The 20,381-nt window shown below is 45.9% G+C and overlaps 1 protein-coding gene across 1 annotated transcript in view; it reads left to right on the plus strand.

The window, feature by feature from the left end:
• The window catches only part of LOC130099783 (fibrillin-2), a 178,827-nt gene that overhangs the window by 130,077 nt on the left and 28,369 nt on the right, over positions 1–20,381 (plus strand). The window contains exons 48-54 of the mRNA XM_056265589.1: positions 634–786; positions 893–958; positions 1,149–1,274; positions 2,171–2,290; positions 6,213–6,335; positions 6,478–6,609; positions 7,839–7,964. Of these exons, the coding sequence (XP_056121564.1) occupies positions 634–786; positions 893–958; positions 1,149–1,274; positions 2,171–2,290; positions 6,213–6,335; positions 6,478–6,609; positions 7,839–7,964 (846 nt within the window). The remainder of the gene's footprint in view (positions 1–633; positions 787–892; positions 959–1,148; positions 1,275–2,170; positions 2,291–6,212; positions 6,336–6,477; positions 6,610–7,838; positions 7,965–20,381) is intronic.

Raw genomic sequence — 20,381 nt, forward strand, 5'->3', positions numbered from 1 at the left:
TTTCTCCTTGTGAAAGGAACTGCAATGCTCTGGTATGCTTGATTCTGATTGGCTGACGGACAAACGTTCAGAGCTGTTTATTAATTAATTAATTTAGGTCCATGTCTCGACTGCTTTACAGTTCCAGATAACTTCCATCTCATAACACCTCCAACCAACAATTCATCCCATGCATTTGATTTTCTATCTCAAACTTTACAATTATTGGAAATGTGCTGTTTAATTATACAAAATAAAGCATTGTCAAAATAAGGAAATTACAATAAAATATGATGGTTAGACAAACCATTGCTGTATTGCTAAGGGCCATACGCAGAAACTAACACATGCGCTCACTTGCACATGCAGAATTGTAACCCTGTCTCGCAACTGAATTCAATATTTTTTAGTCCTGAAAACTTAAATGACATTTTTCAGTAGTGGTACTTTTTGAAGTAGTTAAACTAGCATGTTTGCTGACTCTGCTGAGTGACTCATGCTTTCTCTCCAATAACTCCATACAGGAGCTTCTGTTAGTAGTTATAAACTGACATTGTTTCTAACAAAAACATGAAATAAAAGAAATGTCTTGAAATAAAACATTGTGATTCCTCACATAATGCTTATGGGTCTTCCTGCTGTTTGTTGTGCCAGACACTAGAGAGAGCTTCTGTTTCACACGCTTTGAGAATGGCAAGTGCTCTGTCCCGCAGGCGTTCAACGCCAGCAAAGCCAAGTGCTGCTGTAGCCTCCTGGCCAGAGCGGGCTGGGGCGACCCCTGCGAGCTGTGCCCCAAACTGCAGCACGGTACCCAAGCTCTCCTCCTTCATCATCACCACCATCATCATCAGCACCACTGCGCTCTCACGGCTTCATGCTTCGTGTGTGTGTGTGTGTGTGTGTGTGTTCACAGCTGCATTTCAGGATCTGTGTCCGTTCGGCCATGGGATCGTCCCTGGTGTCGGGGACACGCGTGAAGGTACTGTGGACTATACGTCTTTTGATTCTTGTAGACTGGTATAACAGTGGGTTGTAAATTAATATTAAAATAATGTAATATCTTACTTTAATGCATTAAGAAGACACACTGATTGTCTTTTGCAAAGAAATCATTAAAAACATTAACCCCAGCTGTACAGATTGACCCGCCGTATCGCTGTGTGTCTCAGACTTGAACGAGTGTGTGGAGAATCCCGAGATCTGTGTGAACGGCCGCTGCATCAACACGGACGGCTCCTTCCGCTGCGAGTGTCCCGCGGGATACACACTCCACCACACAGGCACACGCTGTGACGGTGAGAGAGCGACCACATCTGACCCTCCACTAAACCGTTTCACTTCAAGAGGGAATGTATTCCACTCCAAATATGAATGTGTTATGCTAATAAATGCTTTATTAGAATAATAAAGAGGATAACACTTAAGAGCATATTTAACAGTTTTAGTTATATTATTGGACAAATAAATATTGACATTTTGCTAAATGTCTTCTTTTATGTCATTATTGTAATATTTATGTGAATATGTCTCAATGTTGACTGTAGCGGTGATCATGGCTGAGGTCAGTCTCTGTTGTTTCTGCTCCGCTTCAGTGTCTCTCTCTGTCTGCGCTCCTGAAGTCACTGCTCAGTATCGCATGAAGCTGTGCTCTGCTCAGAAAATCTCTCTGAAAATCAGTGACTTCAGGTTCTGCAGTTTACTGAGAGTTTGTGGATATATTTTATTAGACATTAAGACACTGTATGTTTGTACAATAGCCTACACAATGATATGAATGAAACCATGATTTCAGGCCTCTGTGGTTTACTCTGTATTTCTCACTCCAGCTGAACTTGCGTGATATTAAGCTGTTCTTTTGGTTTACATTCAACATGTTCTCTTGATAAATGTTTCTTTTTTAAAACAACACTAAGAAAAACACACTAAGTAATCACTTTGTGGTACAATAAAAATTATATATATATATATATATATATTTGACATATGCTATCAAAAATAGACTAGTTGGCAGTCTGCCACCCAAAGCAAGACTATAGTGAAATAATTGTAGTGCGAGGTCAGGTGAATACACATGGATTGGATGAACAGATTTTTCTGAACCATTAAATCTATATTTCAACTGGGAAATAAGCTATTATCAAATTTGTCAACATGTCCAGCCAACAGCTTTCTGTTCTCTGTGTGTGTGCAGATATTGACGAGTGTTCAGTGGGAAACCCGTGTGGAAACGGCTCATGCTCAAATGTGATTGGAGCTTTTGAGTGTGTGTGTGAGGAGGGGTTTGAGCCCGGACCAATGATGAGCTGTGAAGGTCAGCTGACCAAAACACCTGCACTTCTTCATTAAGCCAGCGTTCAGTGCACTCAAAGAGCTGCTGTGTAACAGACGTGTATGATGTTATCTTTCATAATGTTCTCTTTTGCCTATATTTGACAATGCTGCCTATTGATTTGAACTAAATTAGTTACATGATATTCCAATTAATTAATCAAATTACAGTAGTCAACATTTGAAGTGGATCAAAAAAGTTCCTCAAAGTTGTCCTAAGACAAGAACGGGTATTGTTCAAAATTCATGTATAACTTTGATGAAAGGTTTTGATCCACTTCAAACGTTGACTACTGTAAATATCAAAATCAATATTTGCTGTGAATAGCCCCCAAATGAAGTTAATTCAAATGCATGGCATTATTTGTGGCAAATGAATGAATCATTGAATAGTTAAACATTTGCTTAGAAGTCAGTATATGCATACACATGATCAGGCCTACAGTAAACCTCCCTCTAATGACCCTGTTCATACGGATGCGCATCTTTGACTGATTGTGTGTCCTCACCGATTGTGTGTCATGACCGATTGTGTGTCATGACTGATTGTGTGTCCTCACCGATTGTGTGTCATGACTGATTGTGTGTCCTCACTGATTGTGTGTCATGACTGATTGTGTGTCCTCACCGATTGTGTGTCATGACCGATTGTGTGTCATGACTGATTGTGTGTCCTCACCGATTGTGTGTCATGACTGATTGTGTGTCCTCACTGATTGTGTGTCCTCACCGATTGTGTGTCATGACCGATTGTGTGTCCTCACCGATTGTGTGTCATGACTGATTGTGTGTCCTCACCGATTGTGTGTCATGACCGATTGTGTGTCATGACCGATTGTGTGTCCTCACCGATTGTGTGTCATGACCGATTGTGTGTCATGACTGATTGTGTGTCCTCACTGATTGTGTGTCATGACCGATTGTGTGTCCTCACCGATTGTGTGTCATGACCGATTGTGTGTCCTCACCGATTGTGTGTCATGACTGATTGTGTGTCCTCACCGATTGTGTGTCATGACTGATTGTGTGTCCTCACCGATTGTGTGTCATGACTGATTGTGTGTCCTCACCGATTGTGTGTCATGACCGATTGTGTGTCCTCACCGATTGTGTGTCATGACCGATTGTGTGTCATGACTGATTGTGTGTCCTCACTGATTGTGTGTCATGACTGATTGTGTGTCCTCACTGATTGTGTGTCATGACTGATTGTGTGTCCTCACCGATTGTGTGTCATGACTGATTGTGTGTCATGACTGATTGTGTGTCCTCACTGATTGTGTGTCATAACTGATTGTGTGTCCTCATTGATTGTGTGTCCTCACCGATTGTGTGTCATGACTGATTGTGTGTCCTCACTGATTGTGTGTCCTCACTGATTGTGTGTCCTCACTGATTGTGTGTCCTCACCGATTGTGTGTCCTCACTGATTGTGTGTCATGACTGATTGTGTGTCCTCACTGATTGTGTGTCCTCACTGATTGTGTGTCCTCACTGATTGTGTGTCCTCACCGATTGTGTGTCCTCACTGATTGTGTGTCATGACTGATTGTGTGTCCTCACTGATTGTGTGTCCTCACTGATTGTGTGTCCTCACTGATTGTGTGTCCTCACTGATTGTGTGTCCTCACTGATTGTGTGTCCTCACTGATTGTGTGTCCTCACCGATTGTGTGTCCTCACTGATTGTGTGTCCTCACTGATTGTGTGTCCTCACTGATTGTGTGTCCTCACCGATTGTGTGTCATGACTGATTGTGTGTCCTCACTGATTGTGTGTCCTCACTGATTGTGTGTCCTCACTGATTGTGTGTCCTCACCGATTGTGTGTCCTCACTGATTGTGTGTCATGACTGATTGTGTGTCCTCACTGATTGTGTGTCCTCACTGATTGTGTGTCCTCACTGATTGTGTGTCCTCACTGATTGTGTGTCCTCACTGATTGTGTGTCATGACTGATTGTGTGTCCTCACTGATTGTGTGTCCTCACTGATTGTGTGTCATGACTGATTGTGTGTCCTCACTGATTGTGTGTCCTCACTGATTGTGTGTCCTCACCGATTGTGTGTCATGACTGATTGTGTGTCCTCACTGATTGTGTGTCCCCACTGATTGTGTGTCATGACTGATTGTGTGTCCTCACTGATTGTGTGTCCTCACTGATTGTGTGTCCTCACTGATTGTGTGTCCTCACTGATTGTGTGTCATGACTGATTGTGTGTCCTCACTGATTGTGTGTCCTCACTGATTGTGTGTCCTCACTGATTGTGTGTCATGACTGATTGTGTGTCCTCACTGATTGTGTGTCCTCACCGATTGTGTGTCATGACTGATTGTGTGTCCTCACTGATTGTGTGTCCTCACTGATTGTGTGTCCTCACTGATTGTGTGTCATGACTGATTGTGTGTCCTCACTGATTGTGTGTCCTCACTGATTGTGTGTCCTCACTGATTGTGTGTCATGACTGATTGTGTGTCCTCACTGATTGTGTGTCATGACTGATTGTGTGTCCTCACTGATTGTGTGTCATGACTGATTGTGTGTCCTCACTGATTGTGTGTCCTCACTGATTGTGTGTCCTCACCGATTGTGTGTCATGACTGATTGTGTGTCCTCACTGATTGTGTGTCCTCACTGATTGTGTGTCCTCACTGATTGTGTGTCATGACTGATTGTGTGTCCTCACTGATTGTGTGTCCTCACTGATTGTGTGTCCTCACCGATTGTGTGTCATGACTGATTGTGTGTCCTCACTGATTGTGTGTCCTCACTGATTGTGTGTCCTCACTGATTGTGTGTCATGACTGATTGTGTGTCCTCACTGATTGTGTGTCCTCACTGATTGTGTGTCATGACTGATTGTGTGTCCTCACTGATTGTGTGTCCTCACTGATTGTGTGTCCTCTCTGATTGTGTGTCCTCTCTGATTGTGTGTCCTCACTGATTGTGTGTCCTCACTGATTGTGTGTCCTCTCTGATTGTGTGTCCTCACTGATTGTGTGTCATGACTGATTGTGTGTCATGACTGATTGTGTGTCCTCACTGATTGTGTGTCCTCACTGATTGTGTGTCCTCACTGATTGTGTGTCCTCACTGATTGTGTGTCCTCACTGATTGTGTGTCATGACTGATTGTGTGTCATGACTGATTGTGTGTCCTCACTGATTGTGTGTCCTCACTGATTGTGTGTCCTCTCTGATTGTGTGTCCTCACTGATTGTGTGTCATGACTGATTGTGTGTCATGACTGATTGTGTGTCCTCACTGATTGTGTGTCATGACTGATTGTGTGTCCTCACTGATTGTGTGTCATGACTGATTGTGTGTCCTCACTGATTGTGTGTCCTCACTGATTGTGTGTCCTCACTGATTGTGTGTCCTCACCGATTGTGTGTCATGACTGATTGTGTGTCCTCACTGATTGTGTGTCCTCACTGATTGTGTGTCATGACTGATTGTGTGTCCTCACTGATTGTGTGTCCTCACTGATTGTGTGTCCTCACTGATTGTGTGTCCTCTCTGATTGTGTGTCCTCACTGATTGTGTGTCCTCTCTGATTGTGTGTCCTCACTGATTGTGTGTCATGACTGATTGTGTGTCATGACTGATTGTGTGTCCTCACTGATTGTGTGTCATGACTGATTGTGTGTCCTCACTGATTGTGTGTCATGACTGATTGTGTGTCCTCACTGATTGTGTGTCCTCACTGATTGTGTGTCCTCACTGATTGTGTGTCCTCACCGATTGTGTGTCATGACTGATTGTGTGTCCTCACTGATTGTGTGTCCTCACTGATTGTGTGTCATGACTGATTGTGTGTCCTCACTGATTGTGTGTCCTCACCGATTGTGTGTCATGACTGATTGTGTGTCATGACTGATTGTGTGTCCTCGCTGTCATCATCCAGATGTGAATGAGTGTGACCAGAATCCTCTGCTCTGTGCGTTTCGCTGCGTTAACACTTTCGGGGCGTATGAATGCAGCTGTCCGTCCGGTTACACCCTGCGGGAGGATGGACGCATGTGTCAGGGTACGACATATCATCAATCACTGAGTTTGGCGTAACACTTTCCAACCCGTAGCGATCGCTGTATACAAGGCTAACGTTAATGCATATGTGTGTATGAATGTACGCCAGCATCGGTGATGACATCGAGCTCCTCTGTGTTCAGATGTAGACGAGTGTGCAGAGGATCTTCATAACTGTGACTCCAGAGGAATGGAGTGTAACAACTTGATCGGCACCTTCATGTGTGTGTGTCCGGCCGGGATGATCCGCCGGATGAATGAAGAGGTGTGTCAAGGTAAAAACTGATCTGCATTGCTATTCACTTTTACAAACACTCTTGAAGATTATTGAACTGAATCAACACTGAACTGACAATGACACTCTTGTCTTTTTAGAGCTGCTTTACAGCAGAACTGAACTCTGTTCGCATCATTGATCATTGTTCTCCTGTTTATCATGGTTAAGCTGCTTGAAACAGTCTGTATAAAGCACTATAGAAATAAAGGTGACTTGACTTGACTGTTTAAAGTTATCAGTATCACTGTTGTACACTGTATACACTAATAAAGCCATCGACTACTGATCACACTAGACTGGAAAATAATGGGTAACACTTTATTTCGATAGTCTACTTTATACATTCTAACAACTACATATCAGCCTATTCTACTATCCCGAACCATGACACCTAACCACGGGCGTCAGTTTGGTTTGAAATGTGGTGGGGACAGAGACGCATTCGGAAGTGCATTTTCAAAAGTGCTGGGTACAAATTCTGCAGCCTGTTTAACCCGTAAATAAATGCATCGATCCGCAGTTCTTAAATGGTCTGGTGGTAGATCTTTTGCCAAGCGTGTCAGAGGTGACGGGTTCTAATCCGCCCTCGGTATAGTTTTTTTTTCTCTCAAAACTGAATAATGTTCATCAGTGGTTACAGTCTATATCAAGCAGCCAGGGACACGTTTGTGTGCATTTTATTTTGTAATTTCACCGGAATGAATATATACAGAGTCTCTCCGCAACGGCGATAGATTGAAGTGCGCGTCCGAGTGAAGACTGTGCGCGAGCCACAGAGAACACTGTATCCACGACACTGATAGCAGCGGACACGAGCGCTCAGCTTGAGTTAAAAAACAAAACATTTTAGCTAGATCTCTTATTTAAGAGCGAACTAAATGAATGCTCTGCTAGTTAACTGGAGATGTTTTATTTGAATTAGGTACATCCGACCGTGCCTCAATGTTTCCAAGAGTGGTGGGTACAAAATGACTCATGACGAAATCTGGTGGGGACGCGTACCCACCGTCCCCACCGTCCCCACCGAAATCGATGCCTATGCACCTAACCCTAACTCTATTACATTCTACTAATACTCTAATGTGAGTTAGTAGACATGTAGTTGCAAATTTACTTATAGTTGGTAGAATGTCCAAAGTGGAGCATCAAAAAAATAAGTGTTACCAAAAAATTTTTTTCTTTTTATTCATTGTCATTCACCTTTGTTGATCTTGTTCTTCTTTACAGATGAAAATGAATGCTTGACTCAGCCCAGGGTGTGTGAGAACGGCCGGTGTGTGAACACTGTCGGCAGCTACACGTGTGAATGTGGCATTGGGTTCAAAACTGACTCTACAGCGACGAAATGTCTTGGTAAAACCTCTTTCTCGACTCTCTAAGGAAAGTTATGCTGGGGATGGCATCACCCTCGTTGAAAAAAATGACAAAAAGAAATTTAAGCGTAGCATCAGTTCTGGCAGGTCACGTTAGTCAAGCTCACATCAGTGACTATCAGCTGATCCTCTACCTATAGGAATATGACGCCTATCACTGTACTCATATATAAGCTCTTCAGTATTATCAGCTGTTCCTCTACCTATAGGAATATGACGCCTATCACTGTACACATATATAAGCTCTTCAGTATTATCAGCTGATCCTCTACCTATAGGAATCTGACGCCTATAACTGTATACATATATAAGCTCTTCAGTATTATCAGCTGATCCTCTACCTATAGGAATATGACGCCTATCACTGTATACATATATAAGCTCTTCAGTATTATCAGCTGTTCCTCTACCTATAGGAATATGACGCCTATCACTGTACACATATATAAGCTCTTCAGTATTATCAGCTGATCCTCTACCTATAGGAATATGACGCCTATCACTGTATACATATATAAGCTCTTCAGTATTATCAGCTGATCCTCTACCTATAGGAATATGACGCCTATCACTGTACACATATATAAGCTCTTCAGTATTATCAGCTGATCTTCTACCTATAGGAATATGACGCCTATCACTGTACACATATATAAGCTCTTCAGTATTATCAGCTGATCCTCTACCTATAGGAATATGACGCCTATCACTGTACACATATATAAGCTCTTCAGTATTATCAGCTGATCCTCTACCTATAGGAATATGACACCTATCACTGTATACATATATAAGCTCTTCAGTATTATCAGCTGATCCTCTACCTATAGGAATATGACGCCTATCACTGTATACATATATAAGCTCTTCAGTATTATCAGCTGATCCTCTACCTATAGGAATATGACGCCTATCACTGTACATATAAATAAGCTCTTCAGTATTATCAGCTGATCCTCTACCTATAGGAATATGACGCCTATCACTGTACATATAAATAAGCTCTTCAGTATTATCAGCTGATCCTCTACCTATAGGAATATGACGCCTATCACTGTACATATAAATAAGCTCTTCAGTATTATCAGCTGATCCTCTACCTATAGGAATATGACGCCTATCACTGTACACATATATAAGCTCTTCAGTATTATCAGCTGATCCTCTACCTATAGGAATACGACGCCTATCACTGTATACATATATAAGCTCTTCAGTATTATCAGCTGATCCTCTACCTATAGGAATATGACGCCTATCACTGTACATATAAATAAGCTCTTCAGTATTATCAGCTGATCCTCTACCTATAGGAATATGACGCCTATCACTGTACACATATATAAGCTCTTCAGTATTATCAGCTGATCCTCTACCTATAGGAATACGACGCCTATCACTGTATACATATATAAGCTCTTCAGTATTATCAGCTGATCCTCTACCTATAGGAATATGACGCCTATCACTGTACATATAAATAAGCTCTTCAGTATTATCAGCTGATCCTCTACCTATAGGAATATGACGCCTATCACTGTATACATATATAAGCTCTTCAGTATTATCAGCTGTTCCTCTACCTATAGGAATATGACGCCTATCACTGTACACATATATAAGCTCTTCAGTATTATCAGCTGTTCCTCTACCTATAGGAATATGACGCCTATCAATGTACAGTGAGACTGAGACACTTAAGATTATTAAGTCATTACTTATTGAAATAATTGGAATGGAATTGGAATATAATGATACGAATAATTTTGTATTAGTCTGCTTTTACATTTGTGCATATCTATTTTGACATGCCATATTTTCGTCCCATGCTAGCATCACTATGTCAATTGCAATTGTTTATTAAATGTTTATTCACATTTTAATTTTGCAACTGTAAAATTAAAATGTGAAGTTCTCTTACGAGAGGTTCTCTCTTATTGCGTAAGCTAGCTTACGCTACGGGAAAGATTCATCTTTTCTGAGAAATTGAAGCCAAAAATTATCCTATAATTTTGTATCTATTGTCAACGCAGTTCAGCTGCAGCAGAGCATGAGCAGGCTAGCTAGCAGCTCATTGGCTCGCTCACAGGGAACTGCTTAAGCCTATGAGGAGACACGAATGAACTCTCGGCCAATGAGAGTCTGACCTGCTCTCATTGCGTCAGAGCCCGCCGAAACGGGCGTGGCCAGAGAGTATAAATTCGCCTCTCAGGCTGTAAATTCTGATTTTCATCTCTTCAGCGAGGCTACACGCATCTGCTGATCCTGAGAGAAGCCGCCGTCGTGGAAAAGGCACCTTCTAGCGAGCATCTGGGAGTCTGAGGAAGCCAGCCGTCTTCGCCACCTTCAGCCGTCCTGCAAGCTAGCGCCATCCGACGGATTCATATCCTTTACCAAAAGCTTCTTGTTTTGTGTGTGTGTATCTAAAAGAGCCGAGCGTCTTTGTGAAGATGTCTCGTTTTTCCTCCTGCGGTTCTTGCCGCGCTCCCCTCGAGACTGGAGACCGCCACGTCATCTGCGCTCTCTGCCTCGGATTGGAGCACGCCGAGCTCGCCTGCGATCTCTGCGAATGGGCTTCTGTTGTCGACCCTGCGGGCTCGACTCGAAGCGTTACGCCGCCTCCCCCTCTCACCGCCTACGAGCGCTGAATGGGGGACGAGCCGCTTACAGCTGTGCCAACCGCGGCTAGCTTTCTTTACTTTACAAGAGAGCTAGCCCGGCCCCATGCATACGCGTCACCGGCAAGTGGGTTATAGTGCGTTAGTTCCGTCGAGGCCGAACTAGTCGCTGCTATCACGCCCTCTTATCTGCTCGCGCTATTAAGCCTGTGTCTTCCCCCTAGCTCAGTGGTGGAACACAAAGCTTTTCGCGCCAGAGACCCGTGTTCGATTCCGGCTCTCGCAGATAACTTTTTTATGCAGCTCTGAGCTCTCGGCTGGCTTTCTTACGTTACAGAAAGCGGCCGCGCTCTCCCGCCTGCATATAACGCCGCTACATAAAGCGTTTATAGTGTATCAGTTCCGCTGAGGCCGAACCTGTTTCTGCTATCACGCCCTCTTATCTGCCCGCGCTGTTATGTGTGTGTCTTTACCCCTGGCTCAGTGGTGGAACACAAAGCTTTTCGCGCCAGAGATCCGTGTTCGATTCCGGCTCTCGCAGATAATCTTTATACAGCTCTGAGCTCGCGCCCAGCTCTCTTACGTGATAGAAAGCGGCCGCGCTCTCCCGCGCTCATGAGAAACGTTCTCATTTCCGAGCATAAAGCTGGACAAATGGGTTATAGTATGTTAGTTCCACCGAGGCGAACCTGTTACTGCTATCACGCCGTCTTATCTGCTCGCGCTACTGTGCTTGTGTCATTACCCCTGTGGCTCAGTGGTGTATCACAAAGCTTTTCGCGCCAGAGACCCGCGTTCGATTCCGGCTCTCGCAGATAATTTTTATGCCGTCACAAGTCCAGCCTCTGCAGGCTAAAAATAGTCTCGTGCCCGCTTGCAGCGCTCACGTTTCTAACACGCACTTGCACGCGACGCGCGTCACAAGTGCAGCCGTTTTCAGGCTATATATATATCCCGCTGCAGGCCGCTCACGTGACCAGCCTCAGCTGAGAAAAGGACGGCTATTTCTCACCATGGCTGAACCGCCATCAAGGTTTCGCCCTCTGTCAGTCCCCGTTCACACGGCTACTGCAGCAGTGTACACCGCCATCAACAAGCCGGTCTCTTTTCCCGCTTGCATGTGCACAAACGCCGTTTTCACCGCGACCCAGAGAAATAAAAAAAAAAGTGCATAAAAGCCTCTTGTGTAGAAAATGTGCCCACAACACTGTGTTCACTCATACACAAAACACTGCATGTGCACAAACACCGTTTTCACGGCGACCCAGAGATATCTCAAAAAGAGCATAAAAACCTATTGTGTAGAAAATGTGCCCACAACACTGTGTTCACTCATACACAAAAGCATTTCAGTTCCCGTGTGTCTCACAGAGCCCACTCTCATAAAGCGGTTCCAACCCGCTCGAGTTTCAGAGTGCATCGTCCCACCTCTGCTCACTCTGTTACACGGCCCTTAAACTCCTCTCTGAGTGTAAGTCCCGCTGTCATAAACACTATGAGCGCGCCCGCGCGGCCCGCTGTGTGCAGCAACGGGGACCATGTAGCCATTCACCCCTTAGCGTTACGCTTCAAAGCGTGGGAAGCTATTCCGGGAATTTCCCAGTGGGTGCTAAACACAATAAGGCTAGGCTATCGCTTACAGTTTCACCGCCGCCCTCCAGGTTTCCGAGCGCGGCTAGAAACTATTGTGAACCCAGAAGCAGTGACTCTGCTCCGTTCAGAGATAGCAAAACTATTGTGCAAAAGGGCTATAGAGAGAGTTCCTCTATCTATGAGCGAGTCGGGGTTTTACGGCCGTTATTTTCTGGTTCCAAAGAAAGACGGCGGCCTCAGACTAATCTTAGACCTCAGATTTCTGAACAAAGTTCTCATGAAGAGACCGTTCAAAATGCTCACTATCAGAAAATTCCTCGCGCATGTGCACCAGGGGGACTGGTTCATTTCACTAGATCTGAAAGATGCCTACTTTCAGATTCAGATAAATCCCCTTCACAGGCCATTCGTACGTTTCGCCTTCGAAGGCCAGGTTTATCAATACACCGTCCTCCCGTTCGGCCTATCCCTAGCACCCCGCACGTTTACGAGGTGCATGGATGCGGCGCTCGCCCCCCTGCGGAGTCAGGGGCTGCGAATACTGAACTATTTGGACGACTGGCTGATTTTGGCACAATCACAGAGGGGAGCTACTGTCTCATCGTACAGTTCTCCTCGACCGTCTGAAAAGTTTGGGCCTCTCTGTCAACTGGACAAAGAGCGCACTTCAACCCAGTCAGACTATCTCCTTCTTGGGTATAGAGCTAGACTCGGTCTCAATGACGGCTCGTCTGTCTACACAGCGCTCGCGCCGTGTGCAGCGTCTCGCCGCATCTTTCCAGATGAACAGACTCACACCTCTGAAAACTTTTCAGAAGGCGCTGGGTTACATGGCCTCAGCCTCCGCAGTGCTCCAGCTGGGGTTACTGCGCATGCGCCCGCTTCAGTTCTGGTTGAAGAGCCGTGTGTCTCACCGCGCGTGGACCACGGGCCGCCAGCTGATAAAGGTAACGCAGACCTGTATCACAGCTCTGCAGCCATGGACCATGACAGAATGGTTTCAGCGGGGCGTTTCCATGGGGACCTTTTTTTGCCGAAAAGTCATTTCGACAGACGCATCCAACATGGGTTGGGGTGCGGTCTGCGAGGGCTCACCGGCCTTCGGCCCCTGGTCAGCTCAGGAGAGTCTCCTCCACATAAACTGTTTGGAGATGCTGGCGGTCGAGAACGCGCTCACGCGCTTTCTGCCGCGCATTCACGGTCACCATGTGCTGATCCGTTCGGACAATATGGCTGTGGTCTCCTATCTAAACCGTCAGGGCGGAGTCAGATCCAGAATTCTCTTCCGGCTGACAGAACGCATCCTAGTTTGGTCCCAGTGTCACCTGCTCTCGCTCAGAGCGACGCACGTGCCGGGCCATCTGAACGACGGTCCAGACAGTCTGTCCAGGAACCCCATTCCCCCTGGCGAATGGTCCCTGCACACTCTTACAGTCCAAAAGCTGTGGCGAATATTCGGCAGAGCAGAGGTGGACCTCTTCGCCTCAGAAGAAAACACCCACTGCCCAATATTTTTCTCAAACGCGAGGACGCGCTAGCCCAGACCTGGCCCAGCCGCCCGCTTTATGCATTCCCTCCGGTGTCTCTGCTACCACAGGTGCTTCAGAGAATCAGGGAAACACGCCACTCGGTGCTCCTCATAGCCCAGCGTGGGGAAGGTCAGACTTGGTTTCCGGAGCTCACTCAGCTGTCACAGACAGCCCCGTGGCCCATTCCAGTCAGAACAGATCTCCTCTCCCAAGCTCGCGGCACGATCTGGCATCCCCACCCAGAGCGCTGGGCGCTTCATGCGTGGGTGATCAACGACTACCCGTTGCTTTGCCAGAAGGAGTGTTAAACACGATCATGCAGGCTAGAGCGGCTTCTACTAGAAGGCTCTATGCGTCTAAATGGTCTGTGTTCTCTAAGTGGTGCACCGACAGAAACTTGGACCCACGGTCATGCGAGGTTCCTTCCTTGCTAGTTTTTCTCCAAGAGATGCTGGATAAGGGCAGGTCCCCTTCCACTCTCAAGGTGTATGTGGCAGCCGTCGCAGCGTTCGCTGAACCCCGGCGCGGCCAGTCACTGGGCAAAGATGGCTTAGTCATCCGCTTCCTCAGGGGAGCTAGAAGGATGAACCCCTCACGCCCCCCGTCGGTGCCGATTTGGGACCTTTCCATAGTTCTCGAAGCTATGAAAGCCCCCCCATTCGAACCGTTAAACACCGTGGAGCTCAAATACCTTTCGCTCAAGACTATCTTCCTGCTCGCACTCGCGTCAGTGAAGCGTGTGGGGGACCTTCACGCGCTGTCCAGCAGCGCTTCCTGTCTGGAGTTTGGGCCCAATGACTCCTTAGTCGTTCTCAAACCTAGACATGGTTATGTCCCAAAAGCGATTGGTACCCCATTCAGGGCACAAGTTATTTCTCTATCAGCTCTGCCTGCATCCGATAGCGAATCTGACTCTAATCTCCTGTGTCCGGTCAGGGCCCTGAGATTATACTTTACTCGCACTGCTCCGGTCAGACGAGCTGAGCAGCTCTTTGTTTCGTTCGGTGGGCGCACCAAGGGGTTGGCCGCCTCGAAACAGACTCTGTCCAGATGGATAGTTGATGCCATTGCAGCCGCATATGCGTCAAAAGACCTGCCATGCCCTCTGGGCATCAGGGCCCATTCCACTAGAGGCATGGCCTCATCGTGGGCTTGGTCCAGCGGAATTTCCATTCATGATATTTGTGTGGCAGCGGGATGGGCTTCCCCCTCCACCTTTATCAGATTTTACAATCTGGAAGTTCCCGCCTTGCAGGCTAAACTACTAGCAGTCTAGTATGTTACAGCTCTTCTGGTTGAGCTGCACTATAGGGAGTTATTCACGCAGACCGGTCTCGTTCTGTCCCTCCTTATCATGTGCTTATGTACTTCACAAATCCCCGGCCCGCTCCGCTGGCCTTTGTCACATGTACATATTTTATTCCCACTCATAAGGGTTCCCCGGGGTCCCCCCTGGGACTCATAGTGGATGCTTAGCACGCACGGCGTTGACCAGGTGTTCCCGTAGCGTAAGCTAGCTTACGCAATACGAGAGAACCTCTCGTAAGAGAACGAATCGGTTACCTAACGTAACCTCGGTTCTCTCTAGATGAGGGAACGAGTATTGCGTTCCTGGCCGTGCTTGTGCTACTAGCGTTCTCGCTTCATTCTATGAAAACCAGAATTTACAGCCTGAGAGGCGAATTTATACTCTCTGGCCACGCCCGTTTCGGCGGGCTCTGACGCAATGAGAGCAGGTCAGACTCTCATTGGCCGAGAGTTCATTCGTGTCTCCTCATAGGCTTAAGCAGTTCCCTGTGAGCGAGCCAATGAGCTGCTAGCTAGCCTGCTCATGCTCTGCTGCAGCTGAACTGCGTTGACAATAGATACAAAATTATAGGATAATTTTTGGCTTCAATTTCTCAGAAAAGATGAATCTTTCCCGTAGCGTAAGCTAGCTTACGCAATACTCGTTCCCTCATCTAGAGAGAACCGAGGTTACGTTAGGTAACCGGTTCGTTTTAATAAACTTGAATCTAAAGTTCAGGTAAATATTTAATTGTCTGATTAATAAAAATAAAATGTATGACTGCAAATCCATGTGAACAACTAATGTAATAAAAGTAATATAAAGACAATGATGCATGTGAAACAACAATAACATGCATAGATCTAATGTACTGTCTTAACATAATAACTATCATAATATGGTTGATTTCTGTTAATATCAAAGCCTACATGATTAATATATCTCTGTTTGACACATTTTGTATTGGGGGGTCCCTGCTCCATATCACCATTAAAGGGGGGGTTGATTATGATTTCACTTTTCTAACTTTAGTTAGTGTGAAATGTTGCTGTTTGAGCATAAACAACAACTGCAAAGTTGCAACGCTCAAAGTTCAAAGCAAAGGGAGAGATTTGGTTTTAAAGAAATCGTTTTTTAAGGACTACAACAAACGGCTGGTATGAACTACACGAGCTTCCTCCCGGGTTAGTGACATCACTAACCCTAAAATTTACATAGTTACATAAATTTACAAATTTATTGGTGTTGTGATGTGTGTTGACTGGTGTTGTGATGTGTGTTGACTGGTGGTGTGATGTGTGTTGACTGGTGTTGTGATGCGTGTTGACTGGTGTTGTGATGTGTGTTGACTGGTGTTGTGATGCGTGTTAACTGGTGTTGTGATGTGTGTTGACTGGTGTGATGCGTGTTGACTGGTGTTGTGATGTGTGTTGACTAGTGTTGTGATGCGAGTTGACTGGTGTTGTGATGCGTGTTGACTGGTGTTGTGATGTGAGTTGACTGGTGTTGTGATGTGAGTTGACTGGTGTTGTGATGTGAGTTGACTGGTGTTGTGATGTGAGTTGACTGGTGTTGTGATGTGAGTTGACTGGTGTTGTGATGTGTGTTGACTGGTGTGATGTGAGTTGACTGGTGTTGTGATGTGCGTTGACTGGTGTTGTGATGCGTGTTGACTGGTGTTGTGATGTGAGTTGACTGGTGTTGTGATGTGAGTTGACTGGTGTTGTGATGTGTGTTGACTGTGAGTTGACTGTGATGTGAGTTGACTGGTGTTGTGATGTGAGTTGACTGGTGTTGTGATGTGAGTTGACTGGTGTTGTGATGTGTGTTGACTGGTGTTGTGATGTGAGTTGACTGGTGTTGTGATGTGAGTTGACTGGTGTTGTGATGTGAGTTGACTGGTGTTGTGATGTGTGTTGACTGTGAGTTGACTGTGTTGTGATGTGAGTTGACTGGTGTTGTGATGTGAGTTGACTGGTGTTGTGATGTGTGTTGACTGGTGTGATGTGAGTTGACTGGTGTTGTGATGTGCGTTGACTGGTGTTGTGATGCGTGTTGACTGGTGTTGTGATGTGAGTTGACTGGTGTTGTGATGTGAGTTGACTGGTGTTGTGATGTGTGTTGACTGTAAGTTGACTGTGATGTGAGTTGACTGGTGTTGTGATGTGAGTTGACTGGTGTTGTGATGTGAGTTGACTGGTGTTGTGATGTGTTGACTGGTGTGATGTGAGTTGACTGGTGTTGTGATGTGCGTTGACTGGTGTTGTGATGCGTGTTGACTGATGTTGTGATGTGAGTTGACTGGTGTTGTGATGTGAGTTGACTGGTGTTGTGATGTGTGTTGACTGTGAGTTGACTGTGATGTGAGTTGACTGGTGTTGTGATGTGAGTTGACTGGTGTTGTGATGTGAGTTGACTGGTGTTGTGATGCGTGTTGACTGGTGTTGTGATGTGAGTTGACTGGTGTTGTTATGTGAGTTGACTGGTGTTGTGATGTGTGTTGACTGGTGTGATGTGAGTTGACTGGTGTTGTGATGTGCGTTGACTGGTGTTGTGATGCGTGTTGACTGGTGTTGTGATGTGAGTTGACTGGTGTTGTGATGTGAGTTGACTGGTGTTGTGATGTGTTTTGACTGTGAGTTGACTGTGATGTGAGTTGACTGGTGTTGTGATGTGAGTTGACTGGTGTTGTGATGTGTGTTGACTGGTGTGATGTGAGTTGACTGGTGTTGTGATGTGCGTTGACTGGTGTTGTGATGCGTGTTGACTGGTGTTGTGATGTGAGTTGACTGGTGTTGTGATGTGAGTTGACTGGTGTTGTGATGTGTGTTGACTGGTGTTGTGATGCGTGTTGACTGGTGTTGTGATGCGTGTTGACTGGTGTTGTGATGTGTGTTGACTGGTGTTGTGATGCGTGTTGACTGGTGTTGTGATGTGAGTTGACTGGTGTTGTGATGTGTGTTGACTGGTGTGATGTGTGTTGACTGGTGTGATGTGAGTTGACTGGTGTTGTGATGTGTGTTGACTGGTGTTGTGATGTGTGCTGACTGGTGTTGTGATGTGTGTTGACTGGTGTGATGTGTGTTGACTGGTGTTTTGATGCGTGTTGACTGGTGTTGTGATGTGCGTTGACTGGTGTTGTGATGCGTGTTGACTGGTGTTGTGATGTGAGTTGACTGGTGTTGTGATGTGTGTTGACTGGTGTTGTGATGTGAGTTGACTGGTGTTGTGATGCGTGTTGACTGGTGTTGTGATGTGTGTTGACTGGTGTTGTGATGTGAGTTGACTGGTGTTGTGATGCGTGTTGACTGGTGTTGTGATGTGAGTTGACTGGTGTTGTGATGTGTGTTGACTGGTGTTGTGATGTGAGTTGACTGGTGTTGTGATGTGAGTTGACTGGTGTTGTGATGTGAGTTGACTGGTGTTGTGATGTGAGTTGACTGGTGTTGTGATGTGTGTTGACTGGTGTTGTGATGTGAGTTGACTGGTGTTGTGATGTGAGTTGACTGGTGTTGTGATGCGTGTTGACTGGTGTTGTGATGCGTGTTGACTGGTGTTGTGATGTGTGTTGACTGATGTTGTGATGCGTGTTGACTGGTGTTGTGATGTGTGTTGACTGGTGTTGTGATGCGTGTTGACTGGTGTTGTGATGTGAGTTGACTGGTGTTGTGATGTGAGTTGACTGGTGTTGTGATGTGAGTTGACTGGTGTTGTGATGTGAGTTGACTGGTGTTGTGATGTGTGTTGACTGGTGTGATGTTCTTGACTGGTGTTTTGATGCGTGTTGACTGGTGTTGTGATGCGTGTTGACTGGTGTTGTGATGCGTGTTGACTGGTGTTGTGATGTGAGTTGACTGGTGTTGTGATGTGAGTTGACTGGTGTTGTGATGTGTGTTGACTGGTGTTGTGATGCGTGTTGACTGGTGTTGTGATGCGTGTTGACTGGTGTTGTGATGCGTGTTGACTGGTGTTGTGATGTGAGTTGACTGGTGTTGTGATGTGAGTTGACTGGTGTTGTGATGCGTGTTGACTGGTGTGATGTGTGTTGACTGGTGTTTTGATGCGTGTTGACTGGTGTTGTGATGCGTGTTGACTGGTGTTGTGATGCGTGTTGACTGGTGTTGTGATGCGTGTTGACTGGTGTTGTGATGTGAGTTGACTGGTGTTGTGATGTGCGTTGACTGGTGTTGTGATGCGTGTTGACTGGTGTTGTGATGTGAGTTGACTGGTGTTGTGATGTGAGTTGACTGGTGTTGTGATGCGTGTTGACTGGTGTTGTGATGTGTGTTGACTGGTGTTGTGATGTGAGTTGACTGGTGTTGTGATGCGTGTTGACTGGTGTTGTGATGTGAGTTGACTGGTGTTGTGATGCGTGTTGACTGGTGTTGTGATGCGTGTTGACTGGTGTTGTGATGTGAGTTGACTGGTGTTGTGATGTGAGTTGACTGGTGTTGTGATGTGTGTTGACTGGTGTGATGCGTGTTGACTGGTGTTGTGATGCGTGTTGACTGGTGTTGTGATGCGTGTTGACTGGTGTTGTGATGTGAGTTGACTGGTGTTGTGATGTGAGTTGACTGGTGTTGTGATGCGTGTTGACTGGTGTGATGTGTGTTGACTGGTGTTTTGATGCGTGTTGACTGGTGTTGTGATGCGTGTTGACTGGTGTTGTGATGCGTGTTGACTGGTGTTGTGATGTGAGTTGACTGGTGTTGTGATGTGCGTTGACTGGTGTTGTGATGCGTGTTGACTGGTGTTGTGATGTGAGTTGACTGGTGTTGTGATGCGTGTTGACTGGTGTTGTGATGTGTGTTGACTGGTGTTGTGATGTGAGTTGACTGGTGTTGTGATGTGTGTTGACTGGTGTTGTGATGTGTGTTGACTGTTGTGATGTGTGTTGACTGGTGTTTTGATGTGAGTTGACTGGTGTTGTGATGTGAGTTGACTGGTGTTGTGATGTGAGTTGACTGGTGTTGTGATGTGAGTTGACTGGTGTTGTGATGTGAGTTGACTGGTGTTGTGATGTGTGTTGACTGGTGTGATGTGTGTTGACTGGTGTTTTGATGCGTGTTGACTGGTGTTGTGATGCGTGTTGACTGGTGTTGTGATGCGTGTTGACTGGTGTTGTGATGTGAGTTGACTGGTGTTGTGATGTGTGTTGACTGGTGTGATGTGTGTTGACTGGTGTTGTGATGTGTGTTGACTGGTGTTGTGATGCGTGTTGACTGGTGTTGTGATGTGAGTTGACTGGTGTTGTGATGTGAGTTGACTGGTGTTGTGATGTGCGTTGACTGGTGTTGTGATGCGTGTTGACTGGTGTTGTGATGCGTGTTGACTGGTGTTGTGATGTGAGTTGACTGGTGTTGTGATGT

This window comes from Rhinichthys klamathensis, unplaced genomic scaffold, assembly GCF_029890125.1.
Source record: "Rhinichthys klamathensis goyatoka isolate OS25496 unplaced genomic scaffold, OSU_Roscu_1.1 h1tg000236l_1, whole genome shotgun sequence".
NCBI lineage: Eukaryota > Metazoa > Chordata > Actinopteri > Cypriniformes > Leuciscidae > Rhinichthys > Rhinichthys klamathensis.